General features: G+C 37.5%; 1 protein-coding gene across 1 annotated transcript in view; it reads left to right on the top strand.

The window, feature by feature from the left end:
- Window positions 1–12,467, top strand: part of col2a1b (collagen, type II, alpha 1b) — a 65,357-nt gene that overhangs the window by 11,733 nt on the left and 41,157 nt on the right. Inside the window, exons 8-16 of the mRNA XM_082156365.1 lie at window positions 482–559; window positions 3,773–3,817; window positions 5,064–5,117; window positions 5,876–5,929; window positions 7,229–7,282; window positions 7,474–7,527; window positions 10,009–10,062; window positions 10,141–10,185; window positions 11,169–11,222. Of these exons, the coding sequence (XP_082012491.1) occupies window positions 482–559; window positions 3,773–3,817; window positions 5,064–5,117; window positions 5,876–5,929; window positions 7,229–7,282; window positions 7,474–7,527; window positions 10,009–10,062; window positions 10,141–10,185; window positions 11,169–11,222 (492 nt within the window). The remainder of the gene's footprint in view (window positions 1–481; window positions 560–3,772; window positions 3,818–5,063; window positions 5,118–5,875; window positions 5,930–7,228; window positions 7,283–7,473; window positions 7,528–10,008; window positions 10,063–10,140; window positions 10,186–11,168; window positions 11,223–12,467) is intronic.

Here is a 12,467-nt window from a genome sequence, read left to right as displayed (position 1 = left end):
CTTCTGAAAAGCACACTGTGCTCTGATTGGTCGGCTGGATCAGTGTGTTGTGATTGGTCGAGCGCTTCGAGTGTGTTTGGGAAATGTCCCTCCCCTCACCATAACCGCCAGTTTAACACACTACTAACTAACTCAACCAGGCCCCGCCCCTTTATTCTGCGCATGAATTATTATAATGAGGAATATCGTGACGTGTTCGTTCCCGGAAGAAACTCAAGACTACAATGGAGGCGTTTCAGGAGTTCAGGAACACTGACACTGATATAGAGAAGAACTGGAGATTTTCATCATCAAACAGCAACATTACACACTAAACACAGATGAACATGGAGAAAAGCATGATAGGTGCTCTTTAAAGTGTCTAAGAGAACTCACGCAGACAGAAAGACAAATGTGTGTATTTTTCTCTCTCTCAAGGAATATGTGGACTTTATTGACGTTTTACATGTAGACGATGCTGAATGATTTTGCTCTCTTCCAGAACTTCGCCTCTCAGATGGCCGGTGGATTCGATGATAAAGCAGGAGGAGCTCAGATGGGAGTGATGCAAGGACCAATGGTGGGCGCTCCTCATCACTTCATCATGTAGAGGAGATCTTGTGTGATTTAAAGTGTCCAGAGCTGTGAATCTTCACTGGCCTCGTGTTGTCACTGCGCTTGCGTCTCAGTGTGTGACGATCTGATCCCAAAACCAGTGAAATACAGCGATTCATGAAACCACTTTCAATACCAAAAGCTGCTATTGAACACTTCTGACTTTAAATGTTTATTTTATTTAGACAGCTTAATTATATAGTACTTTTTAGGTTAATTACACAATAACAATAAAAACTTGTATATAGTTAAAAAAATGTAGATTAAATAATAACTAAATATAGCTTTGCAACTAGTCAATAATAAAGAAGCATAAAGAAACACAATACAAGCAATAATCAAAGAATTTACACTGCAAAAAATGACATTTTTTTGTCTTGTTTTCCAGCACATATAAATATTGTTTACTGAAAAATGTATCAATATTAAGTGACTTTTTTTTGCTTAAAACAAGAACAAATAATCTTGTTTTCCCTTCAGTTTATTTTTATGACCCAATTAACAGATATTTGTTCTTATTTTAAACTTGAAGTCACTTTATTTTGTTGACTTTTTTCAGAGAAGAACTAGTCATATCTTCAGTCATTTCGCTTCTCCAGTAAATGTATCTTGATTTAAGATTGTTCAGATATTTTTCCTGGAAAACAGGACAGAAACACTGAGGAAGAACATCATTTCTTTGCAGTGTAAGCGCAACATCTGGCAAAAGTCCTGCTTTCTCACAGCAAATCCTGTGCAATAAAGCCCACGATTGCCCTAGTAAATTACTAGATGTTAGTTTAAAGGGTTTTGTTGTGTGTGTGTGTGTGTGTGTGTGTGTGTGTGTGTGTGTGTGTGTGTGTGTGTGAGTGTGTGTGTGTGTGTGTGTGTGTGTGTGTGGAAGTGGAAGTTCAGAAGTTAAGCTAAATAATCAGTTCTGAGATCTTTAGAATTGATTGAGAATCTCTGAATGAATCGCAGTGCATCGGAGAGCAGATATTTTTCTATTAGTTGGTGATTTTCTGGTTATTAAGGTCATTAAAACTGATTTAATAACCACGTTTTAACCTGTGAACCGTCAGCCCTCTTTCTGAACACAGATCTGATCTTAAATAGTTGTAATTGATGAATGCTTTGGAATATAGGTCTCTTTTTAAAGACGACACTCAGCAGATTATTGCAGAAAAGCACACGAAAGTCTACAAAAAAAGGTTTTTTGTAAAGAAAGTTTAAGTTAACAGTGAGGCAAATGTGCTGACCTGAACATTGTTCACATCATAGCCATGTGTCTAACCAAGATATGTTCCAAAGTTTATATTACACAAATGAATCACGCTGAAAGGATTAAAGGTACCGTTTTCATGTTAACCCAGTGTCCAATTTCAAAACGATAATTTGTGAGTGTTTAAGCTTTCGAATGATACCTAATTTATGATTACTAAAATGTGAAAAACGGCAATAAACACTGCCAGTTAACAGGCTAAAAATGGGTCAGTTTTTCAAATATTCAAGTAATTTACAAAGTGAAATCAGACTCTAGATTGAATTCAAATAGAGTATTTTGATGATCTTCAGCTAATCTAGATTTCTTTACAGTCCTGTTCCCCATATATATATATGAAGAGTTCAGATGCAAAAGCCTCTAAATCCCATCTGAAATTTTCTTATAGAATGATCATTTTTATCAAGCTCGTATATTTAAATTCAGTAATATCACTTAAATGGCAATGAAGATTACCTATTAATTGTCATTTAAGTGAAATTACTGAACTTTAAAATGCGAGCTTGATAAAAATGATCATTCTAGAAGAAAATTTCAGATGGGATTTAGAGGCTTTTGCATCTGAACTCTTCATATATACCTATTATAGTAAGTAATTGCAATAACAGGGTAATAACTTGGTACTACCCCTAAACCGCTAGCTTTCCTGTAGCTCAGTGGTAAACGCATTGCGTTAACAACACAAGGTTGTGGGTTTGATCCCAGGGGATTGCACATACCTATGTATAAATGTATAGGATAACGCAATGTAAGTCGCTTTGGATAAAAGCGTCTGCCAAATGCATAAATGTAAAAATGTAAACCGGTAACACTTTAAAAAAAGGATCATTAGTTAAATATAGTTAACATGAACTAAGAATAAACAATACTTCTTCTGCATTTATTAATCTTAGTTAATATTAATTTCAACATTTACTAATACGTTATTAAAATTAAAGGTTGTATTAGTTAACATTAGTTAATGCACTGTGAACTAACATGAATAATCAAAGAACAGCTGTATTTTTATTAACTAACATTAACAAAGATGAATAAATACAATAACAAATGTATGTGGTTAGTTCATGTTAGTTAATGCATTAATGTTAACTTATGATGCTTATTATAAAGTGTTACCCCTAAACCTAACCTTAACCCATGTAGTTACCTTATATTACGCAGTACTCACTTAGGCAAGTACACTATAAGTACACATACACATCCCCCAGCATGCAAACATCTGAAAGTATATATTTGTGTCCGGACTGACATGAGAAGATTCCACAAGCTCCTCACAGGCTCAGTTATGTGACGTGCAGGAACACATCGAGTGTTTTACCAGTTCTGGGAAACTCCCACTGCGCACACGTATATATCCGACTCTTTAAACACTAGGAGGCATTCAGGAGCTCGGACTCATTTCAGCACGCGTGGGCCGTGGTTTTACTGTGGTTTTACTGTGGTTTCAGGAGATGATCCCTAATATCCAGTGTTTTCTTCACCTACCGCTCTTTTTAGTGACATGCATCCAGATCGTTGTTTAAATTAAAGTCAACAGATATGAGTCAAATGCAAAAGCACTGATTAATGTGGAAAATCAGTCAGGTTTAGAACCAGTATAATCATTACCTGTTTGAACACCGCTGATGTTTTATGGATTATGATCATGCGGTGGTTTAGGGCATCAGTTGTGGCTCTGAAACATTTAATTGCTGGTAAAGTCACACGGGTTCAAAGCGCTTACGCTGATGTGTGTGTGTGTGTGTGTGTGTGTGTGTGTGTGTGTGTGTGTGGAATCTCAGTGTTTCTGCTTCAGCGAGTCGCTCTGATGTCCTGAGGGAACGTTTCCCATGAAGACATTACCATATAACCCACAGCGTCTCAGTATATCCCTGTGAAGGCACTAATTGATTTCTGTTGTTATGTTTGTTCCTTCAGGGTCCGATGGGTCCTCGAGGACCACCAGGCCCCAATGGATCCCCCGTGAGTGTATTTCCTCAACAAACACCTCATCCGTGTGACACACATATATATATAATAAGTTATGATATGACTGTAATGTGAATTTCTATCCTTTGAAAGACAAGCAAAAGTAGCATGTGTAAGATGATCCTTAGCTTCCTAAAGTTAATAATAACACCTCACACACACACACACACACACACACACACACACACACACACACACACACACACACACACACACACACACACACAGGTCAGCAAGTAGTCGTCATCCTCTCTGTAAGCTGTACAATCTTAGAAAATAAGGTTCTGTTTAGAACTATAGGATTTTAAAGAACCCTTTATGGAAAAAAAGTTCTATAAAAGGAGAAATGACTAAAATTATTGCAAAATATTTTCATGTTTTACAGGTTGTTTACATTTTTTTCAAGTGATAAAGTATGTTTGCGAGCTGTTTAATTCAATTAATATAATTTACAAAACCAAACTTAAAAAAAAAAAAAAGGAAATCCATAAAATGATGGGAAAATATTCATAAAGGGTCTGATCGAACACTTTAAAGGTTCAGAACCTTTTCTTCTACCATCATGTCTAATTAGATGTGACGTGAATAAAGGATGTTAATGTTAATCGGAGGTTTTGTCAGAACCAGTCGTGACGGTGATACACAACAATTCAGTTTTAGAAACGGTTTCTGACAAAGTGTTTCAGTCACTCAGTATGTATTTAATCATGTTAAAATGTAATATTTATGAATATGATTATGTACTTATCCATTGGTTGTGAGTGCCCTTGCAGAGAGGCTCCGCCCACACACTCTTCTGATTGGCTGTGATGTTTGATTGATTTTGTGGCGTCTCGTAGTCGCGTCTCATCTGTTGTGGACAGACACACAGTGTGTTGCTTGAATCTTATCACATCGCGCTCGGTTTGGACACGGTGTCAGAATGTAGGACGTTTTCCTACCATCACACAAACAGATAATTCATCTCTTTCTTCTACACTGTTTTTCATATTCATTTCACATTAAACGAAATAAAGTTTTCTTGTTAATAACTATACCATTTATATGAAGCGTTACATTAAAACTAAGTGATATTCTTGGAAAAAGTAAGTCTCTATAGTAAACACACACGCGTCCTGTGTCCTCCCGCAGTCTAATAATACTTCTTCTCACTGTACACATACTGATCATATAAATATTGTTTCTGGCATGAGTCTGGGCTGAAAGTCTGTGATGTGAATTCGGTCTCTGTTTGCTGCAGGGTCCACAAGGATTTCAAGGCAACCATGGAGAAGCCGGAGAGCCCGGATCATCTGTACGTATCCAACAGAAAATCCCTCATTACTGACAATTACAGTCAAACTCCCAGTGTGCAAATGCCACTTCATTTAGCCGTAATGGTCCTAATCATAACAGAGATCTTGAGTTTAGGCCAGTGAGCTGGCTGAACGTTTATGAACTTTTTTGGTAACACTTTACAATAAGGTTCAATTTGTTAACATAAATTTTTATGCTTGAATGTTGAACAACCACATTATTTTCCTCATATTCTCCATTGTTGCGGCTCCTCTCTTCCCAGTCTGTCAGTAACGCTCTGTTTAATTCCTGTCTCTATGAAGCCCCTCCTTCTGAAAAGCACGCTGTGCTCTGATTGGTCGACTGGAGCAGTGTGTTGTGATTGGTCGAGCGCTTCGAGTGTGTTTGGGAAATGTCCCGCCCCTTACCAGTTTAACACACTACTAACTAACTCAACCAGGCCCCGCCCCTTTATTCTGCGTATGAATTATTATAATGAGGAATATTGTGACGTGTTCGTTCCCAGAAGAAACTCAAGACTACAATGGAGGCGTTTCAGGGAGTTATTTTTAGCCAACTAACATTCACAAAGATTAATAAACACTGTATCGAATGTATTGCTCATTGTTAGTTAATGCATTAACTAATAAGACCTTATTGTAAAGTGCTACCATTTTTTTAATGCATAAAGCACATATTAAGCTCTGAATACATTATTCTTAACAATCAGATCTCAAATTCTTCACATAATTTCACATTTTTCTTTTCTCCTGATAGGGCCCGATGGGTCCCCGTGGCCCTCCTGGTCCCTCAGGAAAACCAGGAGATGATGTAAGTAGTCCTCGTGATTAACCCGCTCACACTGTTATATGATTCGTCCTCGTATGTTCTGTGGAGACGCACGATCAAATCACCCACCGAACGTCACGTGGAGATTATTGTTCTGTGAACTTTCCTGAAGGTGTTTTTCTCAGTATTGCTGACTCCAGCTGTTCTTCTCTTCAGACTCCATTCCTTCCATTTCTCTTGCCCACATCACACACACACATGCACACACACACACACACACACACACACACACACACACACACACACACACACACACACACACACACACACACGACACACACACACACACACACACACACACACACACACACACACACACACACACACCCACACACCCACACACACACACACACACACACACACACACACACACAGTGCACTGAAAGATCTCTGTGAACGCAACAGACACAGACAAGTGTCTTAAAGTCACTTGCGTCAGCAAATGTCTATTAAATGTGGTTTAGAAGACAGTTAATATTCTGTAATATTATAGATTTACTTCACTGACAGTATCTGAACAGAACTGAGCTGAATAATGACGCTATTGTTTTCTGTAGAGCTGCTTTATTAGATCAAATTTAATTTGTTTTATAATTTATTAATTTTGCAACAACGACACTTTTATTTTCCTGTTTATTACTGTGAAGCTGGTTTGTATGGAAGCTTGTATCCGCCACAGAATGAAAAATAAATAAGGTAATTGCGACTTTTTATCTCACAATTCTGACTTTATAACAAATATATATATATATATAAAAAAGTATTTATTTCCTTAGAGTTAGACTTTATATCTTGCAATTGCGAGTTTATATCCCGCAATTCTGACGTTATAACACACAATTCCGAGTTATAAAGTCAGAATTGTCAGATAAAAAGAAAAAAAAAGTCTTTATTTCCTCAGAGTTGGACTTTATATCTCGCAATTCTGAAAAATAAAGATATAAACTCGCAATTGTGAGATAAAAAGTCACAAATATCTTTTAAACTGTTTTATTCTGTGGCGGAAACAAGCTTTCCATAGCTTTGGCTAAATCTTGTTGCATGAAGTGCTATAGATATAAATAAGTGTGAGAAATGTGTGTGTTGTCTGTAGGCTCCCAGTTAACTGCAGCTTTGATGTAGAAGCATGAATGCATATCTTTCATTTCCCGCTGGGTTTGTAGTTCCAGTTTTCCTCCACAAGATGACATTTGAGCACAGAAGCGCTCGCTGGAAGAAGCGGCTGTCGTCAGTGTTCGACTCTAAAGCTGAATGTGTGAAATCACTGTTTTTCTGTTGCAGGGCGAACCTGGGAAACCTGGGAAAGGTGGTGAGCGTGGACCTTCCGGACCTCAGGTGAACCGTTTTAAACTGAACCAGCGTTAAAGTGTTTGATCCATGTGAGAAGTGCAGAGATGTGGAGACTCAAGCTTTTGCCCAGATGTGAGACGCAGCTGTGGCCTTAGGCCAGAGAGAGAAAGAAGAGACGTCTGAATACTTCCATTCACCTCATACCTCTCTCTCTCTCTCTCTCTCTCTAAACACAGGGAGCTCGTGGATTCCCAGGAACACCAGGTCTACCTGGAATCAAGGGACACAGAGTTAGTGCACTTTTTCTTCAGTGGTCAGTCTCTTTAAGGCAAGACACTACAGGTGAACAGGGTAGAAATAGGGCTTTACACACTTGAGATAGTTTACCCTGCGTCGTTCTTAACCCGGAATCCTGGGTCGTTTTGCTTCACGTTTTAATTAATCGTTTCACAATTAATCTTGGGGATTCATAAACTGCTGTTTCACACCCCTAAACCCTGGGTTAACGTTATTATTTGCATATTTGTGACCCTGGATTACAAAACCAGTCACAAGTGCTGTTGCACGGGTATATCTGTGGCAATAGCCAACGATGCATTGTACGGGTCAAAATTATCGATTTTTTTTTATGCCAAAAATCATTAGGATATGAAGTAAAGATCATGTTCCATGAAGATATTTTGTAAATTTCCTACCGTAAATATATCAAACATTTATTTGTGTGAGTGAATGCAGCACAATCGTGATCATAAATGAACAACTTTAAAGGAGATTTTCTCAATGTTTCGATTTTTTTGCACCCTCAGATTCCAGATTGTCAATAGTTGTATCTCGACCAAATATTGTCCTATCCTAACAAACCACACATCAATGGAAAGCTTATTTATGCATACATCTAAATTTCATCTGAAATAATTGACCCATGTGACTGGTTTTGTGGTCCAGGGTCACATTTGTGGTGTCAGTGTCATTGATTGGATGATGCAGCATGTGACCTGTTCACATAAAGGCTCTAGCAATGCACATCCTCATTATATTTTGCCGACTGTACTATCAAGAATCCGGAATGTATTTTCAGACTGTAAACGGTCTCTTCTTCAGTCCAGTTGTCGCATTTTTGGTCACAATTTTGACTTTTTTCCTCTCAAATGCTGAAACATACTTCTGTTTCAGTTTACTACTGTACAGTTTTTCTGAGACTCTACAAAGCACGTGAATCTAAGCATCTAATGTTTCACACTGCACACATGTGGCACTGCGATGCGGGGAATAATGCCACAAAAAGTTCCAGAGAACCTCGGGTTAAACGCAGTGCTAACCCCGCTTTAAAATTACAAGAGTGAAATGTTCCTTTAACCCTGGGTTAAAAGCAGGGTTTAGAACGACGATAACCCGGGTTTAAAGGGTTAGTTCACCCAAAAATTATAGTATGGAAAAAAGTATGGAAGTCATTGGTTCCCCACGACTGTTTGATGTCAAACAATCTTCAAAATATTCAACAAAGACATTCACACAGGTTTGGAACAACTTGAGTGTGAGTTCACCCATTTTTGTGCGGTGTGAAAGCACTATTGCTATTGTGTTTTGTATTACAAGTTTTCTGAAATATGTTTAAATATGCAAATGAGGCATTACCTAATTTCCAGAACAGAAATCTGACCGTTGGATAAAGCCAGGTTCAAAATTCTTGCTACGTTTTATTAACATTAGAGTTTTTAGGTTTTTACAGAGGGCTTTTTACATTTTGAATATCCGACGTGAAGCGCTTTGAGTACCCAGGAAAGCGCTATATACATTTAACAAATTATTATTATTATTATTATCTCTTTTTATCACTCCATAAATCAGAAATTACAGAAGCTTGTTTCGACCACAAAATAAAAAATAAAAAAGGTAAGTGCGACTTCTTATCTCACAATTCTGTTTTTTTCTTCTCAGAATTGTGATATAAACTTGCAATTGCAAGAAAAAGTCAGAATTATGAGTTATAAAGTTAGAATTGTGAGATATAACCTTGCAATTCTGACTTTATTTCTCCCAATTGCAAGTTTATATCACACAATTCTGACTTTAATAAGTCAGAATTGTGAGATAAAAAGATGCTATTATCTTTTAGACTGTTTTATTCCGTCGTTGAAACAAGCTTCCATAGAAAAGTCAACAGCCAAAGAAATAATAATAATAATAATAATAATCTTCAGGAATACAATTTTGAATAAATCAGGGTGAGTGATAAGATAAGATATACTTTACTGTCCCCGAGGGGAAATTAGTTTTAGACTCTGTCCGTTCCACAGTTTTACAGAGACAACACAAAATACAGAGAATAAACGTCTCTCAACACATCCTCTCACAAAACATGCTCTCATGTACATTAGACAGGTGCGTATATAGTAGGCACATTAACGCCTTTCATTGGCAGTTTAAAAAATTACACCCGTTATTAATTACAGCTCCCATATTGCACATCCCCAATAGTATACATATTGCACAATATATGAACAAACCTTCAGAATATAAATAGGAATAAAATTTCGCTGCCTTTAAAGACATGTATTGGAATTGAAATCTACAGATGCAGTAAGATAAAGTGTAATCAAATAAACAATTTTATCAAATGTGTATATTTTGTATGTTACTATATTTTTGAAGCAAAATAGACCTTGAAACTGACCAGTGCATTGCCTGTGGTGTCTCGCCTTAATGCTGTAATAATGCCTGATTGAAGAGTAAACCGCGTGACTAAACGTGTTGATCTGTGGTGTGTGTAGGGTTATTCCGGTCTCGACGGGGCTAAAGGAGAGTCTGGAGCTGTTGGGGCAAAAGTATGACCTTCACACATTACCTTTCACCATCACATATAAGAGTATTTCAGTGTCTGAGTCTGTGTCTGTTTCTGTCAGGGCGAGTCCGGCTCTCCTGGAGAAAGTGGCGCTCCTGGACCGATGGTAGGTTTGCGCTCGCCTGTTCTCCTGCACAAATGAATTAAAATCAGTAAAGTTTCATTTCTAACAGATGCAGTGTGTTGATCAAACATCAGATCGAAACAAACATCAGTACACACACAGTAGAGTCTGATCACAAGTTCAGAAAATCACATTTGTCAGCATATATGAGATAATAAAGTGCATAAATATGACATTACAAATATTGCTACCAAAATTCACAGATAGAAAAGAGCAAAACACGCATACAATCTCTTAAGTTTCTCCTAGGCTGCACAAAAATATTTTCTTTCTCTGTATTTTTGTCTGGTTTTCCAGTGCAAATATCAAACATTACTCAATCAAGATATATTTACCTGAGACGCAACATGATTGAAGATATTAACTCTTGTTTAATGAAGAGTTCATCAAAACTAAGACCAAATATCTGTCAATGGGGTCAGAAAAATAATCTTGTTTTCCCTTTGAATTCTGTTTGTTTTTCTGACCCTATAGAAGATACTTGTGTATATTTCAAGCATAAACACACCTAATTTTGATGGGTTTTTCATAAAGCAAGTCTTAATATCTTCAGTCATTTTGCTTCTCCAGTAAATGCATCTTGATTGAAGAATGTTTAGATATTTGTTCTGGAAAACAGGACAAAATACTGAGGATTTTTTTGCAGTGTAGAGACAGAAATGAGATTAAAAGGCGAGGGAATGGAGATTTTCCTCTGAAGTAATATCAGATGTGTCTTCTCTAGAGTGTCTGATCTCAGTGATGTCTCACAGATACCAAAGTCTTCAGAAGTCAGAGATCTCAGAATGAACTCGGTCAGATTGATCTGAGCAGCTCTCCACATTCAGCTACTGACTCGCTTTTATTTCTACAGAGGAATCTTTTGGGAAAACATTTGAGACTGTTAATATTCCCTTAACGAATGACTGTGTGTGTGTGTGTGTGTGTGTGTGTGTGTGTGTGTGTGTGTGTGTGTTGTTCTTCAGGGTCCCCGCGGTTTGCCTGGTGAAAGAGGGCGTCCAGGACCGTCTGGAGCTGCTGTAAGAATCACTCACTTCTTCAGTAATCTTCATTCTATAAGGCTTTCCTCTGTTGCTCACTCTCAAATATGTAAAATTGTATAAATTAATTTCCATCTATATCATTAGCTAATAAGTCACGGCTTGTCATGGTTGTCCTCCATATGTGCGGTACCTCACTTTAATGCGAAAAAATATTTTTTTATTTTGTATTTGTGTCTTGTGTTCCAGTACAAAGATCTAAACATTCTTAAATCATGAAACAAGAAAAATGATAGAATGCATTTTTGCTGTGAAAAGCGTGAGACGTTGTTTTAAAAAAAAAGCTTAACCTCATTTATCTTGAGCGCCGTGTTTTTAGAGCGCTGTGTCTGAAGTCGCCTCTATAGTGTTATAGTGCACTATTTGAGGGAATAGCCATTTGTATATGTGTCTGTAACCATAGTGGACGTTATCAAGTGCACTCATTCAGTTCCACAATGCACTGCAATAACAAGCTCATCGGCTGGAGAATACCCATAATGCACTGCGAGAGTCGCGTGCTGAATGAATTCCCGCGTCTGACCAGAAGATGGCGCTTGCTGAATCAATCATCCATTTCCCAAACACTGATCCGGCGTAATATCACACAGGTTTAAGCTCCTTTTTAATTGAGTCTGAAATTGTTTAATTATACATAGTTTCCACGACAGAGTTCAAGATAAATCTGTTCATCGCTACTGGAGCGGCTAGTTTGCCAAGTTTCAAATGATTATTAAACCGCAAGCACAAACTATGGAAAAGCGGCACTCAGTGTCTGAACTCACTCACTCACTCGTCTCCATTCACTTCAAGTGGACTATATCAGTGGAGGAAGGGGGGGGGGATAGTGAATGAGGGTTTAGGGGATATTTCGAACACAGCCCGTGTCAAGAGACGCTGCAAAAGACTTAAGGTGTGAGCGCACCGGTTAAAGACGTCCATCTAACGCTTTACATTGAAAAACAATACAAAAGTAGCGCAGATGAATGGAAAAACACATTCTGTGTGAACGATTAAGGAGCTTTCTGAAAACAAGTATCAAATTAAAGTGAGTTAAGGCTTATTATAATTTCTTAATTTTAAAAAGTTAAACAAGATTATTTTTCTGATCCCGCCGGCAGATATTTGTTCTTATTTTAAGCAAAAACACAGTAAACAGGACTCAATATCTTATGCTATTTTGCTTCTCCAGTAATGCATCTTGATTTAAGAATATTTAGATATTTGTACTGGAAAACGAGACAA

The sequence above is a fragment of the Leuciscus leuciscus genome (assembly GCF_965113295.1).
Source record: "Leuciscus leuciscus genome assembly, chromosome: 23".
In the NCBI taxonomy this organism is placed as follows: Eukaryota; Metazoa; Chordata; class Actinopteri; order Cypriniformes; family Leuciscidae; genus Leuciscus; species Leuciscus leuciscus.
Note: the sequence above shows the minus strand (reverse complement) of the source record. Positions and strands in the feature narration are given on the sequence as shown.